Below are 27,365 nucleotides of genomic sequence, written 5' to 3'. Positions count from 1 at the left end.
AGATAATTAACATTTTGGATTATAACTCTTCAGTTCACACTATGCTATATAATTGACACATTTCTAATTTTCTAATCACATTTCTAGACACACAATTGTGTGACATGACTCTAGCTTAGTTCTAAAGTGATAACCTGTGTTCCCATTCTTTCTGTTAGTATTCAGACTGTTGACTGTCATTTTCAGTTGGCCTGATATTTCTTGTGGAGACATCAAAGTGTGAGCTAAAGGCTGAGTGTGAGTCTCATGCTGGAAGTGAGACATATGGTTACCCTGCCGCACGTGGCAGCTCCCTAGGACTCCCCAAACCAAGACCAGAACACTCTTTTTGAAATACTGTATTAATATATTCAAGTCAATTGATATACTCATTCAGAATTAACCTCAGACTTCCCTATATAAATTTCAATCAAAGTCCTCATAATGCTCACTTTTTATGTATTTATTTTCAAATGTGCCATAGCTTTATGACATTTTTTTCAATCTTGCATAGTTAAAAGGGTATGTCTTTAATAAATTTCAAGAATAGATCACATGCAGTCTTAATTAAAAAGCCATCATGTGTCAAAAAATAATCTCTTAAAAACGAACAACTTGCATGTCAATCACTAGAAATAGTAGATAATGATTAGAAAAGCAAACTATGATGAACTAGAAGGGCACTCGGAGAGTGCAGACCTCCGCCAAGGTTCGTGCTATTATTGCTTGTTCGTGAGTCGGATCCGGATCCGCTCCAAAATTTAATGGGTTCTTCCTTGGCCCATGCTACACCCTTCCACGAAGTTTCATGAAAATCGGCCAGTAGTTTTTCCTTAATCCTGCTAACAGACAAACAAACAGACAAACAAACAAACAGACAGCACCGAAAACATAACTTCCTTGGCGGAGGTAACAAGGTCATCATAACAAAATGAAGAGTTTGCATCTGCCTGAACACAGAACAGGGAGGTAAAGTGGAGGTTTAGCTTGTTTGCTGCCTTGCTAGCTATTAGCGATGCTAAACCTTTAGAAAAACGTTAACATATCAGTTAGAATGCGGGTCTATGACAATTATACCAAACATGATATTGAGTTTTGCTCCCGAAATGAACAGAAGCGCCTGGAGCTGAGTTTGTTTGATCACAATAACAACACAGACACTGGATGATTAGCATGACGGAGCAAAATAACTAGCTTCACTAAATAGTTAAGCCTAAGATTTAAGACTTATTGAGCGAAGCAGTGCAATAAACTCTATGCTTTCAACAACTCTACCTCAATTCACTGTTGCAATCAAAACTTAATGCACTCAGTGGATTTTCTTTTACCTGGCTGCACAATGCTTGCAGGATAGCTTGATGGATAATGAAAATGGGAAATTAATAATGTAGGTTATGTTACAAATTTACTATGGGAAATGGCTTTTGTCTGGCTGTTATGGGATTGAGATAATTTAATGTCGTTTGCATACAGTGTTGATGCTGATGCAACATCACAGGCATTTTCTGGTGTAGATTTAAGGTTTTCAGGTCATGTCAGTGTGTGTGTGTGTGTGTGTGTGTGTGTGTTTAGATGCATGTGCAGAGCTCTTTATGTGTGAAATATGGCCGTCATGGGAGGCTGAGCACCGCACTCTTTTTTTGACCTTCTAACCCTGAGAGATCCTCTAAGCCAAAGCTGTGGTGTTTGTGTGTGTGTGTGTGTGTGTGTGTGTGTGTGTGTGTGTGTGCGTGTTACAGTCTGTGCGAAAGAGAGCGTGAGAGTGAGCCAGGCTCCATGACTCTCCCTAGTGATCACGCATGCATACACACACACACACACACGCACACGCACGCAAACACACACATGCACATGTTCGTACAAATATACACACACACACTCCAGATGTCAAGCTGGTTTCACACACCAATGGAGCCACAATATCTGTTTGCTAACCTTCTCTCCCTCACGTTTCACCCTCTCTCGTCATCTCACACCCTCTCATCCTCTCTCTCTCCTCTTCCTCTCACCCTTTCTCTCCTTTTTATTTAGTCTTCCATCTCTCTCACACCCCACCCCACCCCCTCCTCTCACACCTCCTACCTCTTTTACCCCTCCCCCTCCCCCACACCCATTTCTATCTGTCATCCCCACCTTTTTTTTTCCGCTCTCATCCCGTCTCCTGCACCGTCTCACACAATCTCACGCAATCTTGGTGGATTTCCACAGTAAACAATACCAATTTAATTCCATCGAAAAAAAACATTCAGCAAGGATAGACAGACGTTTGTGAAGTTGTGTTATTTTGTGTGTGTATGTGTGTGTGTGCAGCCAGATGAGAGATGGATGAAGAAGTTGTCACAGACCAGTGAGCACTACACACACACACACACACACACACACACACACACACATGGCTAGAGTCAGGGCCAGGGTGTGAGTCAGAGGATCACCCCAGAGATTTGATCCATCCTGGTTTCCCAGCTTCGTCTGAATGGGCAGTCACACAGGAGCTGTCTCCATTTTTGACTCATCACAGGGTTCAGCAAGGCACCGTGACCCGTTACCGCCTGGATGCACCCGCAGCACCTTGGGGTGCTCCACACTTGTGATTCAGGTTTAATAAATCTAAGTTTAAAACTGATTCTTTGAGACAGTGATTTGGCTTGTGTGAGACTACTGTACCTCCGTTCACATTCGGCAAACTTTTGGTGATCTTCGGAAGTATTTGGACGCTTTATTTTTTTTACCACTTTATTTGATGTTCTCGCTTCAAGAGCATCAAATAAAGTATTGATAAAATAATATTACTGTGGATATGAAATGACAGTAGCTATTAGGATAAAATGAAGTAAACTAAGTTCGCATTCATGGTATTTTAAGTCACATTGGAGGAATAGTTAATAATCTGCAGTCTATTTTGTTTGTGTTACCCTAATTCAGGGTGTCAAATGCAACAGATTAAGATTATATTACGCACTTATTTTTAATGTGTAGGCAAAATTGGACTATTTTGTAGAATCTGCAACTGATAAACATTATAGACACTTGATATTATCTGGTTCTCTTTCCAGCCTCTTAACATTTAATCTTAATGAGGATTCATCTGTGACTACGCTTAGATCTAAATTACTCTGAGGCAGTATGGAGTACATGATTGCTTAATGAGTAAACAAGGGTCTGAGTAATCAACCCAGACTCCAATCAAAAATCACCAGCCATACAGCTGAAACATAGACTTGCATAACTAGTTTATCACTTCTAATTTCTCCATAGAGTTTTATGTAAACAGTCACTTCAAGTAAGAAAATGAAAAACACCAGTTTGGGGTTTTCATGTCAAAGCAATGCAAGGTCTGTATTCCACCCAGATGTACATGTTGCAGTCTCATAACTCTCAGGATGAGCTGAGACTTACGACCGCTTCTGCATCTCAATCACAGCAGACTATTACACCTTGACACCTAAAAAGTGCGAGAGCGGCGGCTGATCAAGCGAGCGAGGGATTCCCGCAAAAGGCAGAGCGCTCCGAATGAGGAGGATGATGAAATGAATGATGAAATGAGATGAGGTTTTAATCAGGATCTCTTTACGCCGGCGCTCCGTGGGAACGCTTCACCTCATCAGCCCTCTGGATCCTTCCCCATCGGACGACAGGCAACCTCCCAGAGTGCCTTGCTGCGTGGCCTTTTCAATAATGTAGAGGGGGGGGAGAGAGAGAGAGAAAATGAGAGAGGAAACGATTTCCTCGCGCTGTGGGAGCCCCCTCTGTGACATTTACCTCTAGCCAGGCCCTCAGTATGTATGTGTGTGTGTGTGTGTTGGTGTTTGATGGCCCTGTGCCAGACTAATGATACCCCCCTCTGACACACACACTCTAGGCACCAAGCTCTCCTGCTAGCGACGCCACACGTGTCCTTTCGAATTATACAGGAAGGGATTGAGGAAGGGAAATGAGGAGATAATCAGAAAGATGGAAAAGAAAGAGAGACGAGGGAAAAACGGATACATGACGGCACCATGAGAGCAAGAGGAAAGGTTAATGAGCAGAGGAGAGGTATAGAGGATGGAAACGAGCTTAAAAATATTCAGTCAGAGGGAGAGAGAGACAGGGAGAGAAAGAATGATCATGGAGTTTAATCCATCAGCTCCACCTGTTAACATTTCATACTTCATTAACCGCTCCCCCCCATTCGCAGCTCTGGGCGGTCTCTCCTCTCTCGGCAGGGGGTCCCGCGCCCCCCCACCTGGACACATGGCATCTATCATTACCCCCCCAGCTTCAGCCGAGGGTCTCCAGAATGCCACACAGCTTGAGCGTGAGGCTCTGAAGGCAGATGAAAAAGAAAACCCTGTTGAATGTCATTAAAAAGAGAGAGTGCTTTTCTGGTGGCCTTGATCTAGTTATAAGGGGGTTTTCTTGTTATAAAGTTATAACCCCACTTCAATGAAACTTTTCTTTTTGACATGGAAAAGAATCTGTGGAGATATTTTCATAATTTTGTATGGATCAACATGATTTATTTTCAAAATCAATTGATAATGCTCAGGCAAAAGTAATAAAATATATGTATCTTCCAAGTAATTCCAAGTATGCATTGTAAAACAGAAATTCCTCATATCATATCATAGTAAAAATCCAAGCCTTTGTCATCCAATCAGTTATCATCAAGAGACACTGTCAAGTCAAAGATGACTCAGTGTCAATGAGATGAAAAGAGGTCATGCCTCAGTGTCAGCAGCTGTTTACACAGAGAGGAGAGGTGGCTGACTCTTATCTGATCTTGTCAATCACCCGTCGCTCTATGGAGACAAACTACAAAATACAAGTGAAAGCTTTGTCCTATGTAGAGGGTAATGCTTTCCAAAGTTTTACAAATTAGATTATTATGTGGAAAAAAAACCCCTGAGAAATGTAGAAACTTGGAAATGTGTTGTGACAGTTAACACACACCGGCTAACTTATGTTATCATATAGTTGTGCATCTACATTGCACACATGAAAACGAATAATGCGTAACTGTTTCAACAATTACAGTACTTCTTTATTTTAAGAGCTCAGACCTGGGTCAACTTGTGGTTGCAAAGTATTCTCTGTGTTTGTATGGAGTACCAGATGTTGTCAATTATAAAAGGTTAGTAATTGACTTTCAAATGCTTGCCTTTGATTGTCTAAACTTTATGCTCACCCAATGTCTTATGTGCCACTCTCCAGCCATTTGGTAATTATGTCAAAACAAATCCTAAGAATTTCTATCAATATTATTGGACCCAGGTCTGGAAAAGAGCACAAAATCTCACAGTCCAGTGCTGACCCCTTGTGGATGAAACACAGCACTACCAGGAGCTCATTTAGGCACATGTGCTTTGAAATAACCTTAAGCAGCAAAATAAGAACCAGTGTGAATTCCATTATTATTAAACAAGTCCTTTTAGATTATGTTTTCTTATTTCAGCGAGCCGTCCCTGGTGGCCGCAGCCTGCCGCAGCAGCAGCTCCCTGGCCAGGTCCGGCCTGCCGCTCTTGGCCAGGCAGCGGGCCAGCTGGGCGGCCCTGGCTGGGTGGGGGGCGGCGGGCAGCCCCCTCCTCCACAGGGCCAGGAGGTGGAAGGCCCGGGCGGACGGGCTGTCCCCGGCCCGGAGCTTCACCAGCTGAGCGGCGCTACGGCGAAGACGCAGGGAGAGCACCAGCAGGGCCGTTTCCTCCTCCGAGAGCTCGCCAGACAGCCAGAGGAGAAGAGAGTCTGACAGGGACTCTGGTGAGGGGGTGGGGGGTGGGGGTGAGGGGGAGTGGTGGTGGAAGGGAGGAAGGGAGGGAGTTGAGGAGAAGAATTTGCTGTTAAAGTAATAATCTGTGGTATTTTTGTATTATAAATGCCTGTTTTGCTACTCTCTTTCACTGATTTAAGACAGTAGCCTAGTAATTCAACCATGTAAGCTTTGACATTTGCTACATTTGCTTTTCTAAACACCCAGTGTCAGATAACCTCCCTCTTTCCAGGGAAAAATCCTCTGGTGTTTTATGTAACCAGAAACAGTTACAGCGGTTTGTTTGGAATAAACAGAAGAAGAACCGGGTAGTTAGCATGAGCAGCGATAGCCACCATGACTGAACAGACAAAGAAAAGACTAGCGCCACCTACAGAACCTCAAACTGCATCAACAGAAACACCAAAGAATAAAAATATCACAGTACTGGACACACTGTTTGATTGACAAGTGATCTCTGGGAAAAAATGAGTCACCAGAATAAAACAAACACAAGGATCTTGCAGATTTCCACTGTAAGTCACGACTGAAACGGGGAGAGAGGATGGGTGAGTGGTAGAGTGGCTGAAGAGATGCAGACAGTATGAAAGAATAAGAGAAAGAGTGAAAGACATTTAAGGATAACGGTAATTCACCCACCTGTCTCCTCACATAACTTGACCTTAGCACTGACGGCCCGATTAATGGTTCTTACTTTCTGAAATGAAACAGAATGACTGTGAAATGTTATAATATTCTCTTACTGCGAGAGTCAAAGTTTGTATGATCTAGAGATTTTGTGTGAATGCTTCTCCTCCTCTACCTTGGGCAAAGTCAGAGACAGCTTACAGACGGGATCTCCCAGGAGCTTCATGTTCAACGGGACGGCGCTGTCACCTCGCCATTCCAGCTGACCTCTGGCGACCTTATAGAACATGGCCGTCCCCTTGTAGTGAGGGGAGCTGTAGTTCCCAAATGAGTCCACTTCAGTCAGATGCAGAAAGAGCTGGTTCTTCCTCTGACTGTGGAAGGCGATTCGCTCGCACGTGACACCATTTTGGTTGTTTTGAGTTCCTATTCGAAAACAAGAACACGCACAAATGTTATGATCATCTGAAGGGTTCCATTCCAAAATACGATATATATCCATTTTGGTGAAGTTACCTGATGTTCATGGCTTAATATTTCAAAAATGCAGACGATTGCATTTCCTCAAATGTCACTATTTTGTAAGCAATGTCTTAAAATAGCTTGCAATTTAAATGACAATCCATCATGAATTTTATTTTCTAGCCAGCAAGCATTTTGTTAGAGTGGGTGTCAAATTTTTCAAACTCTGGATATCTCATTTTGGAATTAAATTCTTCATCAGTCATTTTTTTCCCCCCTATAAAACAAACCCACTCTGGATGTTAGTCAATCCAACTGTATATCTGTATGGTGGTTTTTAGAGTGTGCACACTGAATACCAAGTCATCCTGTCAAGGCTGAACAAACAACATATCGATAAAGTGGGAGGGAAGGAAGAGGTCAGCGCACAGCCACATAGCAAAGGATCTCGGACACTGACATGAACATTGTGAACATACAAGCGTTCTGTCAGGCCTGAGCCAGATTGATTTTGTGTTTCCCACTCCAGCAGCCGCCTGTGCAAACATACGGTATAATTCATCTGCTTTATTGGAAGGTCTGTGGCATCTGGTTTTGTGGCAACAAGCAGTGGGAAGATAAGCCTGTGTTGACCTGGCAGGGCAGGGACTTGCAGCCTGCTCACCTGCGCCGATAGCGACAACTGCTTTATTGGTTGCTGGTTACGGTCTTACTGTTGCTATAAAGAAATATCTCACGTATTTTCTGTGGTTCAAAAATTCAAGATAAAACAGCTACAAACGTAAGATTACAAGCATTGATTTCTCAGATGTAGATAAACTCTAGATTTACTATTATTAAGATTACTATCAAGCTCATTTTCAGGCAAAACATACTGAGTTAGGAATGTGGTTGTTGTCTAGTGCACAACAAAATGTAAGGCAAAGTAGGTGAGAAAAATAAACTGCTGACTTGGACACATAATGGCTACCAAAATCTTAACTGATAGAAGATCCAGTACCATCCCATCATGCTGCATACACTAGTATCCAAGGTTCCCAGGTTAAATTTAAAAGGTTTATTTATATTTAAAAGGTTTTATTCTCTGTCTTATTCATTGATATTGTCAAAAAGCGCATGCAACCATTGCATCGATCAAAAACTGCATGGTCATTTTTCTCAATTCCTGAAGAGTTGTTGTTTGGTGATACAGCAGCAGCAGCAGCGAATACAAAAAAAAAATAGCCTTTACACAGGGTCAGTTTATGTGGACAAAGGGAACTTGCTCATAGATTGACTTTGTGAGATATAATTGTTTTGTGATACTCTATTGATCTTTTTGCTTCTCCGTTTCCATAGGGAGGTCAGAGAGCAGGGTCAGCCGCAGCATGGAGCCACTGGAGCATGTGAGGACACTTTTGCAAGGACGAGGACGGGAGGGGGGGGGGGGTTATGAGGAACTGAACAGGATCCATCCATGGCTCCATGACTTGCCCTCCTCCTCCCTACCTGCGGAGGTGATGTTGCCGCTGAAACGGAGCAGCAGTTGGTCTCCTTCACACACGGAGGTCTCGGCCGAGGCGTCCGGGAGGCCGCTGTAGCCCTGGGCCCGCAGCTTGGACAGCTCCCAGCCCAGGTCTCTGCTGGGCAGCGCGGCCACCAGGACGCCGTGGGGCTCCTCCCGCCGGCGCTGGAGGACGATGGCGACCGTGTGGCGGCACACCGACTCCTCCAGCTCCTCCGCCAGGGAGGTGAGATGGCAAGGCTGCACCGGGGAGAGGAGACGCACCACTAGCAGCCTGAATGGGGAAGAGAGAGAGAGGCAAAGGGAGACAGAAAGGCAGATGGACAGAAAAAGAGGCAGTCTGCAAATTTAAGAAGCTGAGCTTAGCGGAGAGATTAGATTGTTGCTGAATGGATTGAAGAGATGAGTCTGCTACCGTGGGCCAGAACAAAGACAGAATAGGCCTACACTTTAGCCAGTGTAAAGAATTAATATTACCTATTCTATTGATATTATTCCCAGGGAAAGCTGTTTCAGATAAGGAAGCCGAAGAGAATTATAGAACAGGAGGGACATTATGAGAAGAACATCCTTATTAATGGGACAGTTCACCAAGTTACAGCTGGGGCTAATATTGGCCTTCCTATTAAACAGTTAAAAGATTTTGGTGAATATACTGTCTCGCCCATAACAGTTATCTATAGATTACTTAATATGTTCTTGCCACAAACATGTGGTTACGTTCTGACATAGAAATGTTACAGGCTGGAATTCATGGTATTCAGACCCCCCCTCTTTATCCACACCTCCTTAACCCCATGGTTTCCTTAAACCCCTTATGCAAAGAAAAGCTGGTTGTAAATCTGCGTTATTAGTTGTAGCATTCCTCATTTCATTTCTTGTCACACTGTCCCTTAGTCTTGAACGATACCAGAATGGAAGGCACGCACCCTTTAATGTCAAAAACCAGGAGAGCTGGAACAGTTGGATGATCGGTCAGAAAACTGTAAGTTCTTTCCTTTGCTCTTAAAAACTATGCATTGTTTATTTATTTGACTCTGGATTAAACAATGGCAAGAACACTATGTGAAGTAATGACACTGCTGCGATGATTATGATGATGATGGTGATGATGATGATGATGATGATGATGATGATGATGATGATGATGATGATGAATGTTTATGCCCAATCAGTTGTTATGCTGTGCAAATGTCCAAATGCCTGAGTGATTTTATTGTTATCATTATTATTGTTAACGAAAAATCCCAAACTATTATAACCGTGGTATTGTGTTGTTCCACACTGTGACCATTTGCACATAAACATGTCACCTATTCTAACATCCCCAGAGCCAGAGTCGTATGCTGTGAGGCATCGAACACATCAAGCCTCTCCATGCCCGGCTTTCCAGTAGAGCTCGTGCTCCAGAGGTGAGGATCCCTGACAAGCAAAACGTGCTCTCTATCCACCAAATGTGCAAATCCTTAATCCTCATTGTTTGTCTGTCGTCCCCTCTCTCTCTCTCTCTCTGACTGGCCAGGAGCAGTTTCGTCTACCTCCTCTATGTGGTGGGAGGTCTCCTGTTGACAGTCACTGCTGGTGGCAGCCAGTGTGTGGATGTGGCTGTGAGGATGGCCCAGAGCCCCGCCCACCTGCTGCGCCTGTCTACCAGCCTCATGGGGCTCCTGGGATGCCAGATCCACATGGTGAGAAACCTGTCAAATCATTTCCAACTGAGGAACAATCTATTGTATTACTGAGGTGGCATTTAATTACCCTAAACTTAGTAACAAAACATCAAGTGCTACAAATATGATTGTATAAACATGAACTCATATCCAGCTGTTGTCCTCACCATGTGGCAAAAAAATGGAGTTACGCCTCACTATCTATCAAGTGAGAAAAACATTTTTGAAAGAAAACATTAATTATTGTAATTACCTCTTCCACCCTGCTGGTCCCACTGGTGGGTCCATCATTACAAACTCATGTTGCGCAGCCAAGCTTTGCTCAAATCCACAGAACTTTATTTTAAATTCTAGTCAAGATCCCAAGGTTTCCAAAGATACCAAAATACGTCATGCTGCATTACAGGGAAATGTGTATAAAATGATGCACAAGACATCTCGATTTTTTTTCCATTTGATGTAATGATGCAACCATAAAAAAATGTCATCTTGCATTTGAATATTTCACTATTTCACAGTATAAGTGTGCTATAGCTTCAATGGAGCGTTGGAACGAGCAGATACAGAATATGTGACATTGTCATACAGAATGGATGTGTTTTCTAACTTTAAAGCTACTTAAGGGGAAATTTAAGAGGAAACTCAGAGGTTTCTCAGGGGTTTTTAACGTTGTTCGCTTTATCTTTCAGGCTAACTGCGTGACAAAAGGAAAACGGAACAGGCTGTACTTCACTGAGAGGTATTACAGAGAGTTTGAGTCGCTCACTCCCGTCATTCATCACCGCCTCTCTGATCCACCACCCGTTCCCATTTATTTGCAAACTCTATTTCCCGTCTGCATCAAACATTGTTTACCGTGCTCTATGTGCGTTTCAGCCTAAACAGCCTCCTTGATAGGATGAGAACAACACTGCAGGGGCCCCATGGTATCAAGGGAATATGTCTGCTGCCTCGGTCCCACGAGAGGCAGACGAACCCGGAGTCAACGTCTGCTAACTGCATCTCATCAAAAAGGTAGATAATCAAACACCAACTGTTTTGGTTTAAGTCCTATTCATCTGCAGTGTCTCAACAGCGTTTTCTGTTCTGTGGTCAGGTGCAGGATTTATTATATCTTCCTTTCGGGTGTGAGCAGCCAGCCCGTTCTGACGCTGTGTATGGGAGACAAGGGCAGCAAGTTGAAAACCTACAGTCCTTCAGAAAGACTGCAGTGGCTGGCCAACTTTGGGAGCAAGGCACAGGCGAGAGGAGATGTGGTGAGAGATAGAAATTCATCACATTTTGTCTTTGCGCTGTCAGAGAGCTTACAGCATAGTTAAGGCAACACGACTCCTGTATTTACACTGTTTAAGCTCTTCTCTGACCTCTGACACTACACACTATACTATACTTTGTTTTTCAGGTTCTCCTTTTTGTGTGTGGACATACTGGACAAATCAACAAAGGATCTGCTGTTTCCTTTCCACAGATCCTTCCTGACACCACTGAAATAACTGGGCAATGCCCTAAGTTCTTGACCCTGGGCTTGTTTGCCATGTCTGTGGTCTTGCTTTGGATGTTTCTGCCTTATATTGCAATTTACACTCTGCTCTGTTTAGGTCTGAAGATGCAACAGCACCTCCGTTGAGTACTGCAGTCAGAAATACAATGGCAATAAAGATTTTGAATTGGGCCAAGTTTATGATTTGTGCTCAGTGTGTCATTTACCAGTAACCTACAGTTTCGCTCTTTTGAGTCCCATTGGACAGTCAGATAAGACTGGTAGAAACTTGTGAAACAGTACCATAGGATTTTTGGATTTCTTCAAGATTTAAGCAGCTGATCGGATCCTTTAAATTTGTCAGAAATGTATCCTAACGGCTTTGTTTAGGTATAAAACAATATGATACAGACCTAAACACAACCTCTGATTCTGAGGATTCTTATCAACCATTCAAAGTTGCACCAATGAATAGTTTAAAGAAGAAAATGATCTGCTGCAAACCTTTCAAAGTTCTCTGTCAGCTCAAAGGACACCAGTCCGTTTTGCAGGTTCCTGACGGCGACCTTCTCCAGGACGTCCCACTGTTTGTCCCTCCAACCCAGAAGAGCCAGCAGCTCATTGGAAATCTCCTTGGAGGACTTGACAGAGGCACTCAGCATTCTGACCGAGACATTAAAAAACAAAATATCTCCATTCAAAATTATTTAATTTTATTTATTAAAGTTTGCCAAGTACACACATTCTCTTTATCATTAGTTACAGTAGATCTTATCATAGCAAATTTAACAAACAGGAGCTTACCTCGCTCTGTGCGAAGTGGGTTGGTGCCACAGTGCAGCAGCACTGATCGGCCGGATGTTGTGGCGTTCTGGCTCCTCCCCCTGTCCCGCCCTCTTCTTTTCGGGGTTTGGGGGACAGGGGAGGGTGAGTGTGAGGGGTCTGCGCAGGGGCTGGGAGGAGGGATGGGTGAGATAGAGCAGTGGGCTGGTGGAGATCACCGAGTAAAAGACATCACTTCCGGACTTGACGGTGGCCAGGAGGACGGCATCTACAGGCTGGATCTGAGGCAGATGAGGAAACAGCCATTCTGCTTTCTTTACATAGCTGTTCATGCACAGAGCTGTGATATGATAAGAAAATTGTTCTTTCGAGCTGCTGTTGTGTCCAGACAAGTCATGGTGCTATCAAAGAAAACCATGCAGAGAGAGTATTCTGAGTCTGTTTTTGAAATAAGATCAAGCAACAAACTGTGCTGAATTTAGTTCACAGACGATTGGACTCAGAAGTCAGTTCAAGTATTGTACACAGCTGTTCATTTTTCTTCATCGCAGCAAACATCTGTAAAAACTCAGGTCTGTGAATTCAAAGCCGTTTCTCCCTCACCCTCTCTCTCTCTCTCTCTCTCACACACACACACACACTTTCAATGTCTCTCTTTCTCTCTCTGTCTCTGTTTCTTCCTCATTCTTTGGAAGAAGTTTGATATTTTGAGTTCTCTTTCGAAGAGTTGATCTCAAATTTACAAAGATGTTTTGCCAGCTACCTAAACCCAAACAAGGTGCCCCTCAAAATTACTTTATTTATTGCAGAGCAAATTGGTTGAGTCAAGCTATAATTACTGCAATATCATGTTTATAATACAGGGGAAGTGAAAGAACCATGAATAGTAGTGATACCATTAGTTTTTCTATCTACTTTAAGTAAGTTAAAGTGATTAAAATGATGCATATTGTTGATATTCCACATACTGTATTCACAAGCTCCTACAAAAGCACTTATTATATACTTATACTTATATACTTATACGCAATTTTGCGTCAAGAGAAAGACCAAGGTTGAGTTGAAATGAAGATGGAGGCAAGCTGAGTCTTGATTGAGACCAAGGAGGGCAAATCTTGTTTGCAAATCTAAATGATACTCAGTGATACTGTTGAATAGAAGTTGATGGAGTCAGAGGTGCTGCAATTATTATATTTTATTTTTTTTGCATATGAAGCTACTGCATTCACAGTGCCGGCCTAAGTGCTAAATTCTGATTCTTTTGCTCAGATGTGATGGATTGGTGTGAAAAAAAATCAGAATTGGGAGCGGCAGTGTAAATGAAGCCTGTCACTCCTCAGCACGGGTAAAGCAACGACGGATGGCCTTCCTCACTCTGGAGAAGAATCGCCGCATTTTTTTAACAGGTCTGAACTTTTTTTTCTTGACCTCAGTGGAGATAGCGGTTGAAGCCTCGTCAGCTGGGTCAGTGGTAGTGGCAGCCCCAGCAGCCAGGACAGAAGTCTTCTCAACCGGGACAGTGGTAGCGGATGCCTTGTCGACCGGGACAGCAGTGACGGAAGTCTTGTCAACCGGGACGGAGGTAGCGGGAGCCTTGTCGACCGGGACGGCGGTGATGGAAGTCTTGTCAACCGGGACGGAGGTAGCGGATGCCTTGTCGACCGGGACGGCGGTGACGGAAGTCTTGTCAACCGGGACGGAGGTAGCGGGAACCTTGTCGACCGGGACGGCGGTGACGGAAGTCTTGTCAACCGGGACGGAGGTAGCGGGAGCCTTGTCGACCGGGACGGCGGTGACGGAAGTCTTGTCAACCGGGACGGAGGTAGCGGGAGCCTTGTCGACCGGGACGGCGGTGACGGAAGTCTTGTCAACCGGGACGGAGGTAGCGGGAGCCTTGTCGACCGGGACGGCGGTGACGGAAGTCTTGTCAACCGGGACGGAGGTAGCGGGAGCCTTGTCGACCGGGACGGCGGTGACGGAAGTCTTGTCAACCGGGACGGAGGTAGCGGGAGCCTTGTCGACCGGGACAGCGGTAACAGAAGTCTTGTTAACTGGGACAGAGATGACTGAAGCTCTGTCATCAGATTCAGTAGCAGGTGAAGAGTCATGAGAGAAATCCTGGACCTCTACGTCTTCTTCGCTGCTGGTTACACTGGGGATTGAGTTACAGGCCGAGTCCCGCAGTGTGCAGATGTTCATGGCCAGGAAAGACTCTTTCGCATGAGAGCTGGTGGCGTAGAAGTCCTTCAGGTGGCTCATAGTGATGAATTCATGCTGCAGAGCGTCGCAGGGCGTGACCCTCTCCTCAGCATCAATTTCCAGCATCATTTGCAAGAGGTTTATGAATGCCCACATGTCCTCATGCTCAATCTCTTCTGCCTCCTCTGGGTAGAGGTATATCAAATCAGGGAGCCAATCCACCATGTGAGTCCTGCTCGCTCTGGACTTGATTCCAGTTTCGCTTTTAAACTCCTTTGGTGTCTTCAGCCTCCAGACGTCTGGGTCACGTTTGAAGTAGATGTCAGTATAGACACCAGCATCGAGCAGGTGCTGTTCAGGAAGTCCCTGCATCTCCACAATGAGTCGTACTGCGTCATATTTGCTGCGTGAATCGTAGAGCTTAGTGCCCAGGAACATGTAGGCCATGATGCACCCGAGGGCCCACATGTCTATGGCCTCGGTGACTGGGAGGCCCAAGAGGACCTCTGGAGACCTGTAGCAAAGCGCCTGAAAGATTTCCCCAGGTTTCACTTCCGAGGCAGGGATGGCCAGACCAAAGTCAATTAGCTTGACTTTCAATGGCTGGTCCACACAGTCCACCAGCATTACATTGTCTGGCTTTAGGTCTGTGTGGATCACACCTATTGATTTCAAAGCTGCAAGGGCCATAGCCAGCTGCTTTGCAATCGGTCTAATTTCTTGGAGAGACAGGGGCTCACCGTCTCGCTCCTTCATAAAATCATGCAGACTCCTGTCCAGCATTTCGAAGACGAGACAGGGGTGTCCTCGGTGCATGAAACACTCATGCCACCGCACCAAGTGACACATGTCTGCATCCAAAGAACTGACAATTCTCAGCATGGCCCACTCTCTATAGAAATCCTGCATGGCATCAGCCCCCTTCCTGAGCACCTTTATAGCCATTTTTTTGTCTGTGCCCAACTTCAGGCACTGGGCTACTTTGCCAAAGCACCCCTGCCCCTTGAACACCTGAACCAGGTAGTCAGATGAGGTGCTAGACAGCACTTCATCATGGACTACCTGGAATTCCAAAGGTGCCTGGGGGAGAGGTGCGGGCGGCACGCTCCAGGGACTGGACATCATCCCCTCTGTGCATATGGCACATGGGAGAAATTGTGAACCCTCTTCTGAGTCCTGCTGGATGCTGCATGTTGTCTCCTCAACGATGTTCCTATTGACAGACATTTTTTTGTCTGTGCCCAACTTCAGGCACTGGGCTACTTTGCCAAAGCACCCCTGCCCCTTGAACACCTGAACCAGGTAGTCAGATGAGGTGCTAGACAGCACTTCATCATGGACTACCTGGAATTCCAAAGGTGCGGGCGGCACGCTCCAGGGACTGGACATCATCCCCTCTGTGCATATGGCACATGGGAGAAATTGTGAACCCTCTTCTGAGTCCTGCTGGATGCTGCATGTTGTCTCCTCAACGATGTTCCTATTGACAGACGTCCATCCTGACGTTGACAGTCTGTTTTGCTTAAGTGTCTCTCTACTTACAGTTTCCATCCTTGTCGATCTTCATCTGTTAGCGAAAAGACTGGTTTCCAGCTCAGCGTCTGCTTTTAAAGGACTCTGTTGTTGTGACATCATAATGAGATCCTCATTATGATGTCACACAGAACCTTACCAGCTCCATCCAGCCTACCTACAGAGTGATTCTTGTCATAGACCTCCTCAGTGATGTCATAATCTTGGGTGTGAGCCTTGCCCTTCCATATCTAAAGTAATTTCTCTATGGGGAAAATGAATGGGGTTTTCACATAATCGTTCCTGTCACATCATTTTTAAATTGGACGTTTTCACTAACATATATTTATGTCTCTAATGGCACTGGGTCCATTGAAATGTGTAACTGTTTTCGAGTGTGTGTGTGTGTGTGTGTGTGCACGCGCCCAGAATTATAGAGCATACAACACACATACATAATATGTCACTCTTTGTAATACAATCAAGGAAGTATATGATCTATTCCAACCAAGTACTGTTTATCGTCTCACACCATTTGAGCCACTGAATTGCATTATGTACTTCACTTGTGGTCAAATTATAATTTCTATGTGTAAAAATGTGCGAAGTGGGTTGGTGCCACAGTGCAGCAGCACTGATCGGCCGGATGTTGTGGCGTTCTGGCTCCTCCCCCTGTCCCGCCCTCTTCTTTTCGGGGTTTGGGGGACAGGGGAGGGTGAGTGTGAGGGGTCTGCGCAGGGGCTGGGAGGAGGGATGGGTGAGATAGAGCAGTGGGCTGGTGGAGATCACCGAGTAAAAGACATCACTTCCGGACTTGACGGTGGCCAGGAGGACGGCATCTACAGGCTGGATCTGAGGCAGATGAGGAAACAGCCATTCTGCTTTCTTTACATAGCTGTTCATGCACAGAGCTGTGATATGATAAGAAAATTGTTCTTTCGAGCTGCTGTTGTGTCCAGACAAGTCATGGTGCTATCAAAGAAAACCATGCAGAGAGAGTATTCTGAGTCTGTTTTTGAAATAAGATCAAGCAACAAACTGTGCTGAATTTAGTTCACAGACGATTGGACTCAGAAGTCAGTTCAAGTATTGTACACAGCTGTTCATTTTTCTTCATCGCAGCAAACATCTGTAAAAACTCAGGTCTGTGAATTCAAAGCCGTTTCTCCCTCACCCTCTCTCTCTCTCTCTCTCTCACACACACACACACACTTTCAATGTCTCTCTTTCTCTCTCTGTCTCTGTTTCTTCCTCATTCTTTGGAAGAAGTTTGATATTTTGAGTTCTCTTTCGAAGAGTTGATCTCAAATTTACAAAGATGTTTTGCCAGCTACCTAAACCCAAACAAGGTGCCCCTCAAAATTACTTTATTTATTGCAGAGCAAATTGGTTGAGTCAAGCTATAATTACTGCAATATCATGTTTATAATAAAGGGGAAGTGAAAGAACCATGAATAGTAGTGATACCATTAGTTTTTCTATCTACTTTAAGTAAGTTAAAGTGATTAAAATGATGCATATTGTTGATATTCCACATACTGTATTCACAAGCTCCTACAAAAGCACTTATTATATACTTATACTTATATACTTATACGCAATTTTGCGTCAAGAGAAAGACCAAGGTTGAGTTGAAATGAAGATGGAGGCAAGCTGAGTCTTGATTGAGACCAAGGAGGGCAAATCTTGTTTGCAAATCTAAATGATACTCAGTGATACTGTTGAATAAAAGTTGATGGAGTCAGAGGTGCTGCAATTATTATATTTTATTTTTTTTGCATATGAAGCTACTGCATTCACAGTGCCGGCCTAAGTGCTAAATTCTGATTCTTTTGCTCAGATGTGATGGATTGGTGTGAAAAAAAATCAGAATTGGGAGCGGCAGTGTAAATGAAGCCTGTCACTCCTCAGCACGGGTAAAGCAACGACGGATGGCCTTCCTCACTCTGGAGAAGAATCGCCGCATTTTTTTAACAGGTCTGAACTTTTTTTTCTTGACCTCAGTGGAGATAGCGGTTGAAGCCTCGTCAGCTGGGTCAGTGGTAGTGGCAGCCCCAGCAGCCAGGACAGAAGTCTTCTCAACCGGGACAGTGGTCGCGGATGCCTTGTCGACCGGGACAGCAGTGACGGAAGTCTTGTCAACCGGGACGGAGGTAGCGGGAGCCTTGTCGACCGGGACGGCGGTGACGGAAGTCTTGTCAACCGGGACGGAGGTAGCGGATGCCTTGTCGACCGGGACGGCGGTGACGGAAGTCTTGTCAACCGGGACGGAGGTAGCGGGAACCTTGTCGACCGGGACGGCGGTGACGGAAGTCTTGTCAACCGGGACGGAGGTAGCGGGAGCCTTGTCGACCGGGACGGCGGTGACGGAAGTCTTGTCAACCGGGACGGAGGTAGCGGGAGCCTTGTCGACCGGGACGGCGGTGACGGAAGTCTTGTCAACCGGGACGGAGGTAGCGGGAGCCTTGTCGACCGGGACGGCGGTGACGGAAGTCTTGTCAACCGGGACGGAGGTAGCGGGAGCCTTGTCGACCGGGACGGCGGTGACGGAAGTCTTGTCAACCGGGACGGAGGTAGCGGGAGCCTTGTCGACCGGGACAGCGGTAACAGAAGTCTTGTTAACTGGGACAGAGATGACTGAAGCTCTGTCATCAGATTCAGTAGCAGGTGAAGAGTCATGAGAGAAATCCTGGACCTCTACGTCTTCTTCGCTGCTGGTTACACTGGGGATTGAGTTACAGGCCGAGTCCCGCAGTGTGCAGATGTTCATGGCCAGGAAAGACTCTTTCGCATGAGAGCTGGTGGCGTAGAAGTCCTTCAGGTGGCTCATAGTGATGAATTCATGCTGCAGAGCGTCGCAGGGCGTGACCCTCTCCTCAGCATCAATTTCCAGCATCATTTGCAAGAGGTTTATGAATGCCCACATGTCCTCATGCTCAATCTCTTCTGCCTCCTCTGGGTAGAGGTATATCAAATCAGGGAGCCAATCCACCATGTGAGTCCTGCTCGCTCTGGACTTGATTCCAGTTTCGCTTTTAAACTCCTTTGGTGTCTTCAGCCTCCAGACGTCTGGGTCACGTTTGAAGTAGATGTCAGTATACACACCAGCATCGAGCAGGTGCTGTTCAGGAAGTCCCTGCATCTCCACAATGAGTCGTACTGCGTCATATTTGCTGCGTGAATCGTAGAGCTTAGTGCCCAGGAACATGTAGGCCATGATGCACCCGAGGGCCCACATGTCTATGGCCTCGGTGACTGGGAGGCCCAAGAGGACCTCTGGAGACCTGTAGCAAAGCGCCTGAAAGATTTCCCCAGGTTTCACTTCCGAGGCAGGGATGGCCAGACCAAAGTCAATTAGCTTGACTTTCAATGGCTGGTCCACACAGTCCACCAGCATTACATTGTCTGGCTTTAGGTCTGTGTGGATCACACCTATTGATTTCAAAGCTGCAAGGGCCATAGCCAGCTGCTTTGCAATCGGTCTAATTTCTTGGAGAGACAGGGGCTCACCGTCTCGCTCCTTCATAAAATCATGCAGACTCCTGTCCAGCATTTCGAAGACGAGACAGGGGTGTCCTCGGTGCATGAAACACTCATGCCACCGCACCAAGTGACACATGTCTGCATCCAAAGAACTGACAATTCTCAGCATGGCCCACTCTCTATAGAAATCCTGCATGGCATCAGCCCCCTTCCTGAGCACCTTTATAGCCATTTTTTTGTCTGTGCCCAACTTCAGGCACTGGGCTACTTTGCCAAAGCACCCCTGCCCCTTGAACACCTGAACCAGGTAGTCAGATGAGGTGCTAGACAGCACTTCATCATGGACTACCTGGAATTCCAAAGGTGCCTGGGGGAGAGGTGCGGGCGGCACGCTCCAGGGACTGGACATCATCCCCTCTGTGCATATGGCACATGGGAGAAATTGTGAACCCTCTTCTGAGTCCTGCTGGATGCTGCATGTTGTCTCCTCAACGATGTTCCTATTGACAGACATTTTTTTGTCTGTGCCCAACTTCAGGCACTGGGCTACTTTGCCAAAGCACCCCTGCCCCTTGAACACCTGAACCAGGTAGTCAGATGAGGTGCTAGACAGCACTTCATCATGGACTACCTGGAATTCCAAAGGTGCGGGCGGCACGCTCCAGGGACTGGACATCATCCCCTCTGTGCATATGGCACATGGGAGAAATTGTGAACCCTCTTCTGAGTCCTGCTGGATGCTGCATGTTGTCTCCTCAACGATGTTCCTATTGACAGACGTCCATCCTGACGTTGACAGTCTGTTTTGCTTAAGTGTCTCTCTACTTACAGTTTCCATCCTTGTCGATCTTCATCTGTTAGCGAAAAGACTGGTTTCCAGCTCAGCGTCTGCTTTTAAAGGACTCTGTTGTTGTGACATCATAATGAGATCCTCATTATGATGTCACACAGAACCTTACCAGCTCCATCCAGCCTACCTACAGAGTGATTCTTGTCATAGACCTCCTCAGTGATGTCATAATCTTGGGTGTGAGCCTTGCCCTTCCATATCTAAAGTAATTTCTCTATGGGGAAAATGAATGGGGTTTTCACATAATCGTTCCTGTCACATCATTTTTAAATTGGACGTTTTCACTAACATATATTTATGTCTCTAATGGCACTGGGTCCATTGAAATGTGTAACTGTTTTCGAGTGTGTGTGTGTGTGTGTGTGTGCACGCGCCCAGAATTATAGAGCATACAACACACATACATAATATGTCACTCTTTGTAATACAATCAAGGAAGTATATGATCTATTCCAACCAAGTACTGTTTATCGTCTCACACCATTTGAGCCACTGAATTGCATTATGTACTTCACTTGTGGTCAAATTATAATTTCTATGTGTAAAAATGTGCGAAGTGGGTTGGTGCCACAGTGCAGCAGCACTGATCGGCCGGATGTTGTGGCGTTCTGGCTCCTCCCCCTGTCCCGCCCTCTTCTTTTCGGGGTTTGGGGGACAGGGGAGGGTGAGTGTGAGGGGTCTGCGCAGGGGCTGGGAGGAGGGATGGGTGAGATAGAGCAGTGGGCTGGTGGAGATCACCGAGTAAAAGACATCACTTCCGGACTTGACGGTGGCCAGGAGGACGGCATCTACAGGCTGGATCTGAGGCAGATGAGGAAACAGCCATTCTGCTTTCTTTACATAGCTGTTCATGCACAGAGCTGTGATATGATAAGAAAATTGTTCTTTCGAGCTGCTGTTGTGTCCAGACAAGTCATGGTGCTATCAAAGAAAACCATGCAGAGAGAGTATTCTGAGTCTGTTTTTGAAATAAGATCAAGCAACAAACTGTGCTGAATTTAGTTCACAGACGATTGGACTCAGAAGTCAGTTCAAGTATTGTACACAGCTGTTCATTTTTCTTCATCGCAGCAAACATCTGTAAAAACTCAGGTCTGTGAATTCAAAGCCGTTTCTCCCTCACCCTCTCTCTCTCTCTCTCTCTCACACACACACACACACTTTCAATGTCTCTCTTTCTCTCTCTGTCTCTGTTTCTTCCTCATTCTTTGGAAGAAGTTTGATATTTTGAGTTCTCTTTCGAAGAGTTGATCTCAAATTTACAAAGATGTTTTGCCAGCTACCTAAACCCAAACAAGGTGCCCCTCAAAATTACTTTATTTATTGCAGAGCAAATTGGTTGAGTCAAGCTATAATTACTGCAATATCATGTTTATAATAAAGGGGAAGTGAAAGAACCATGAATAGTAGTGATACCATTAGTTTTTCTATCTACTTTAAGTAAGTTAAAGTGATTAAAATGATGCATATTGTTGATATTCCACATACTGTATTCACAAGCTCCTACAAAAGCACTTATTATATACTTATACTTATATACTTATACGCAATTTTGCGTCAAGAGAAAGACCAAGGTTGAGTTGAAATGAAGATGGAGGCAAGCTGAGTCTTGATTGAGACCAAGGAGGGCAAATCTTGTTTGCAAATCTAAATGATACTCAGTGATACTGTTGAATAAAAGTTGATGGAGTCAGAGGTGCTGCAATTATTATATTTTATTTTTTTTGCATATGAAGCTACTGCATTCACAGTGCCGGCCTAAGTGCTAAATTCTGATTCTTTTGCTCAGATGTGATGGATTGGTGTGAAAAAAAATCAGAATTGGGAGCGGCAGTGTAAATGAAGCCTGTCACTCCTCAGCACGGGTAAAGCAACGACGGATGGCCTTCCTCACTCTGGAGAAGAATCGCCGCATTTTTTTAACAGGTCTGAACTTTTTTTTCTTGACCTCAGTGGAGATAGCGGTTGAAGCCTCGTCAGCTGGGTCAGTGGTAGTGGCAGCCCCAGCAGCCAGGACAGAAGTCTTCTCAACCGGGACAGTGGTCGCGGATGCCTTGTCGACCGGGACAGCAGTGACGGAAGTCTTGTCAACCGGGACGGAGGTAGCGGGAGCCTTGTCGACCGGGACGGCGGTGACGGAAGTCTTGTCAACCGGGACGGAGGTAGCGGATGCCTTGTCGACCGGGACGGCGGTGACGGAAGTCTTGTCAACCGGGACGGAGGTAGCGGGAACCTTGTCGACCGGGACGGCGGTGACGGAAGTCTTGTCAACCGGGACGGAGGTAGCGGGAGCCTTGTCGACCGGGACGGCGGTGACGGAAGTCTTGTCAACCGGGACGGAGGTAGCGGGAGCCTTGTCGACCGGGACGGCGGTGACGGAAGTCTTGTCAACCGGGACGGAGGTAGCGGGAGCCTTGTCGACCGGGACGGCGGTGACGGAAGTCTTGTCAACCGGGACGGAGGTAGCGGGAGCCTTGTCGACCGGGACGGCGGTGACGGAAGTCTTGTCAACCGGGACGGAGGTAGCGGGAGCCTTGTCGACCGGGACAGCGGTAACAGAAGTCTTGTTAACTGGGACAGAGATGACTGAAGCTCTGTCATCAGATTCAGTAGCAGGTGAAGAGTCATGAGAGAAATCCTGGACCTCTACGTCTTCTTCGCTGCTGGTTACACTGGGGATTGAGTTACAGGCCGAGTCCCGCAGTGTGCAGATGTTCATGGCCAGGAAAGACTCTTTCGCATGAGAGCTGGTGGCGTAGAAGTCCTTCAGGTGGCTCATAGTGATGAATTCATGCTGCAGAGCGTCGCAGGGCGTGACCCTCTCCTCAGCATCAATTTCCAGCATCATTTGCAAGAGGTTTATGAATGCCCACATGTCCTCATGCTCAATCTCTTCTGCCTCCTCTGGGTAGAGGTATATCAAATCAGGGAGCCAATCCACCATGTGAGTCCTGCTCGCTCTGGACTTGATTCCAGTTTCGCTTTTAAACTCCTTTGGTGTCTTCAGCCTCCAGACGTCTGGGTCACGTTTGAAGTAGATGTCAGTATACACACCAGCATCGAGCAGGTGCTGTTCAGGAAGTCCCTGCATCTCCACAATGAGTCGTACTGCGTCATATTTGCTGCGTGAATCGTAGAGCTTAGTGCCCAGGAACATGTAGGCCATGATGCACCCGAGGGCCCACATGTCTATGGCCTCGGTGACTGGGAGGCCCAAGAGGACCTCTGGAGACCTGTAGCAAAGCGCCTGAAAGATTTCCCCAGGTTTCACTTCCGAGGCAGGGATGGCCAGACCAAAGTCAATTAGCTTGACTTTCAATGGCTGGTCCACACAGTCCACCAGCATTACATTGTCTGGCTTTAGGTCTGTGTGGATCACACCTATTGATTTCAAAGCTGCAAGGGCCATAGCCAGCTGCTTTGCAATCGGTCTAATTTCTTGGAGAGACAGGGGCTCACCGTCTCGCTCCTTCATAAAATCATGCAGACTCCTGTCCAGCATTTCGAAGACGAGACAGGGGTGTCCTCGGTGCATGAAACACTCATGCCACCGCACCAAGTGACACATGTCTGCATCCAAAGAACTGACAATTCTCAGCATGGCCCACTCTCTATAGAAATCCTGCATGGCATCAGCCCCCTTCCTGAGCACCTTTATAGCCATTTTTTTGTCTGTGCCCAACTTCAGGCACTGGGCTACTTTGCCAAAGCACCCCTGCCCCTTGAACACCTGAACCAGGTAGTCAGATGAGGTGCTAGACAGCACTTCATCATGGACTACCTGGAATTCCAAAGGTGCCTGGGGGAGAGGTGCGGGCGGCACGCTCCAGGGACTGGACATCATCCCCTCTGTGCATATGGCACATGGGAGAAATTGTGAACCCTCTTCTGAGTCCTGCTGGATGCTGCATGTTGTCTCCTCAACGATGTTCCTATTGACAGACATTTTTTTGTCTGTGCCCAACTTCAGGCACTGGGCTACTTTGCCAAAGCACCCCTGCCCCTTGAACACCTGAACCAGGTAGTCAGATGAGGTGCTAGACAGCACTTCATCATGGACTACCTGGAATTCCAAAGGTGCGGGCGGCACGCTCCAGGGACTGGACATCATCCCCTCTGTGCATATGGCACATGGGAGAAATTGTGAACCCTCTTCTGAGTCCTGCTGGATGCTGCATGTTGTCTCCTCAACGATGTTCCTATTGACAGACGTCCATCCTGACGTTGACAGTCTGTTTTGCTTAAGTGTCTCTCTACTTACAGTTTCCATCCTTGTCGATCTTCATCTGTTAGCGAAAAGACTGGTTTCCAGCTCAGCGTCTGCTTTTAAAGGACTCTGTTGTTGTGACATCATAATGAGATCCTCATTATGATGTCACACAGAACCTTACCAGCTCCATCCAGCCTACCTACAGAGTGATTCTTGTCATAGACCTCCTCAGTGATGTCATAATCTTGGGTGTGAGCCTTGCCCTTCCATATCTAAAGTAATTTCTCTATGGGGAAAATGAATGGGGTTTTCACATAATCGTTCCTGTCACATCATTTTTAAATTGGACGTTTTCACTAACATATATTTATGTCTCTAATGGCACTGGGTCCATTGAAATGTGTAACTGTTTTCGAGTGTGTGTGTGTGTGTGTGTGTGCACGCGCCCAGAATTATAGAGCATACAACACACATACATAATATGTCACTCTTTGTAATACAATCAAGGAAGTATATGATCTATTCCAACCAAGTACTGTTTATCGTCTCACACCATTTGAGCCACTGAATTGCATTATGTACTTCACTTGTGGTCAAATTATAATTTCTATGTGTAAAAATGTGCGAAGTGGGTTGGTGCCACAGTGCAGCAGCACTGATCGGCCGGATGTTGTGGCGTTCTGGCTCCTCCCCCTGTCCCGCCCTCTTCTTTTCGGGGTTTGGGGGACAGGGGAGGGTGAGTGTGAGGGGTCTGCGCAGGGGCTGGGAGGAGGGATGGGTGAGATAGAGCAGTGGGCTGGTGGAGATCACCGAGTAAAAGACATCACTTCCGGACTTGACGGTGGCCAGGAGGACGGCATCTACAGGCTGGATCTGAGGCAGATGAGGAAACAGCCATTCTGCTTTCTTTACATAGCTGTTCATGCACAGAGCTGTGATATGATAAGAAAATTGTTCTTTCGAGCTGCTGTTGTGTCCAGACAAGTCATGGTGCTATCAAAGAAAACCATGCAGAGAGAGTATTCTGAGTCTGTTTTTGAAATAAGATCAAGCAACAAACTGTGCTGAATTTAGTTCACAGACGATTGGACTCAGAAGTCAGTTCAAGTATTGTACACAGCTGTTCATTTTTCTTCATCGCAGCAAACATCTGTAAAAACTCAGGTCTGTGAATTCAAAGCCGTTTCTCCCTCACCCTCTCTCTCTCTCTCTCTCTCACACACACACACACACTTTCAATGTCTCTCTTTCTCTCTCTGTCTCTGTTTCTTCCTCATTCTTTGGAAGAAGTTTGATATTTTGAGTTCTCTTTCGAAGAGTTGATCTCAAATTTACAAAGATGTTTTGCCAGCTACCTAAACCCAAACAAGGTGCCCCTCAAAATTACTTTATTTATTGCAGAGCAAATTGGTTGAGTCAAGCTATAATTACTGCAATATCATGTTTATAATAAAGGGGAAGTGAAAGAACCATGAATAGTAGTGATACCATTAGTTTTTCTATCTACTTTAAGTAAGTTAAAGTGATTAAAATGATGCATATTGTTGATATTCCACATACTGTATTCACAAGCTCCTACAAAAGCACTTATTATATACTTATACTTATATACTTATACGCAATTTTGCGTCAAGAGAAAGACCAAGGTTGAGTTGAAATGAAGATGGAGGCAAGCTGAGTCTTGATTGAGACCAAGGAGGGCAAATCTTGTTTGCAAATCTAAATGATACTCAGTGATACTGTTGAATAAAAGTTGATGGAGTCAGAGGTGCTGCAATTATTATATTTTATTTTTTTTGCATATGAAGCTACTGCATTCACAGTGCCGGCCTAAGTGCTAAATTCTGATTCTTTTGCTCAGATGTGATGGATTGGTGTGAAAAAAAATCAGAATTGGGAGCGGCAGTGTAAATGAAGCCTGTCACTCCTCAGCACGGGTAAAGCAACGACGGATGGCCTTCCTCACTCTGGAGAAGAATCGCCGCATTTTTTTAACAGGTCTGAACTTTTTTTTCTTGACCTCAGTGGAGATAGCGGTTGAAGCCTCGTCAGCTGGGTCAGTGGTAGTGGCAGCCCCAGCAGCCAGGACAGAAGTCTTCTCAACCGGGACAGTGGTCGCGGATGCCTTGTCGACCGGGACAGCAGTGACGGAAGTCTTGTCAACCGGGACGGAGGTAGCGGGAGCCTTGTCGACCGGGACGGCGGTGACGGAAGTCTTGTCAACCGGGACGGAGGTAGCGGATGCCTTGTCGACCGGGACGGCGGTGACGGAAGTCTTGTCAACCGGGACGGAGGTAGCGGGAACCTTGTCGACCGGGACGGCGGTGACGGAAGTCTTGTCAACCGGGACGGAGGTAGCGGGAGCCTTGTCGACCGGGACGGCGGTGACGGAAGTCTTGTCAACCGGGACGGAGGTAGCGGGAGCCTTGTCGACCGGGACGGCGGTGACGGAAGTCTTGTCAACCGGGACGGAGGTAGCGGGAGCCTTGTCGACCGGGACGGCGGTGACGGAAGTCTTGTCAACCGGGACGGAGGTAGCGGGAGCCTTGTCGACCGGGACGGCGGTGACGGAAGTCTTGTCAACCGGGACGGAGGTAGCGGGAGCCTTGTCGACCGGGACAGCGGTAACAGAAGTCTTGTTAACTGGGACAGAGATGACTGAAGCTCTGTCATCAGATTCAGTAGCAGGTGAAGAGTCATGAGAGAAATCCTGGACCTCTACGTCTTCTTCGCTGCTGGTTACACTGGGGATTGAGTTACAGGCCGAGTCCCGCAGTGTGCAGATGTTCATGGCCAGGAAAGACTCTTTCGCATGAGAGCTGGTGGCGTAGAAGTCCTTCAGGTGGCTCATAGTGATGAA

General features: G+C 46.2%; 1 protein-coding gene across 1 annotated transcript in view; it reads right to left on the bottom strand.

Moving 5' to 3' along the window:
• Positions 1-5,404: 5,404 nt before the first annotated feature.
• The window catches only part of dthd1 (death domain containing 1), a 62,608-nt gene continuing 40,647 nt past the window's right edge, over positions 5,405-27,365 (bottom strand). Inside the window, exons 5-10 of the mRNA XM_078281830.1 lie at positions 12,273-12,532; positions 11,973-12,131; positions 8,303-8,592; positions 6,528-6,778; positions 6,365-6,422; positions 5,405-5,712 (exon numbers count right to left, since the gene is read on the bottom strand). Coding sequence (XP_078137956.1) covers positions 5,405-5,712; positions 6,365-6,422; positions 6,528-6,778; positions 8,303-8,592; positions 11,973-12,131; positions 12,273-12,532 — 1,326 coding nt within the window. The remainder of the gene's footprint in view (positions 5,713-6,364; positions 6,423-6,527; positions 6,779-8,302; positions 8,593-11,972; positions 12,132-12,272; positions 12,533-27,365) is intronic.

This window comes from Centroberyx gerrardi, chromosome 23 (genome assembly GCF_048128805.1).
Source record: "Centroberyx gerrardi isolate f3 chromosome 23, fCenGer3.hap1.cur.20231027, whole genome shotgun sequence".
Classification (NCBI taxonomy): Eukaryota; Metazoa; Chordata; class Actinopteri; order Beryciformes; family Berycidae; genus Centroberyx; species Centroberyx gerrardi.
The sequence above is the reverse complement of the archived record's forward strand: the minus strand, read 5'-3'. Positions and strand labels throughout refer to the sequence as shown.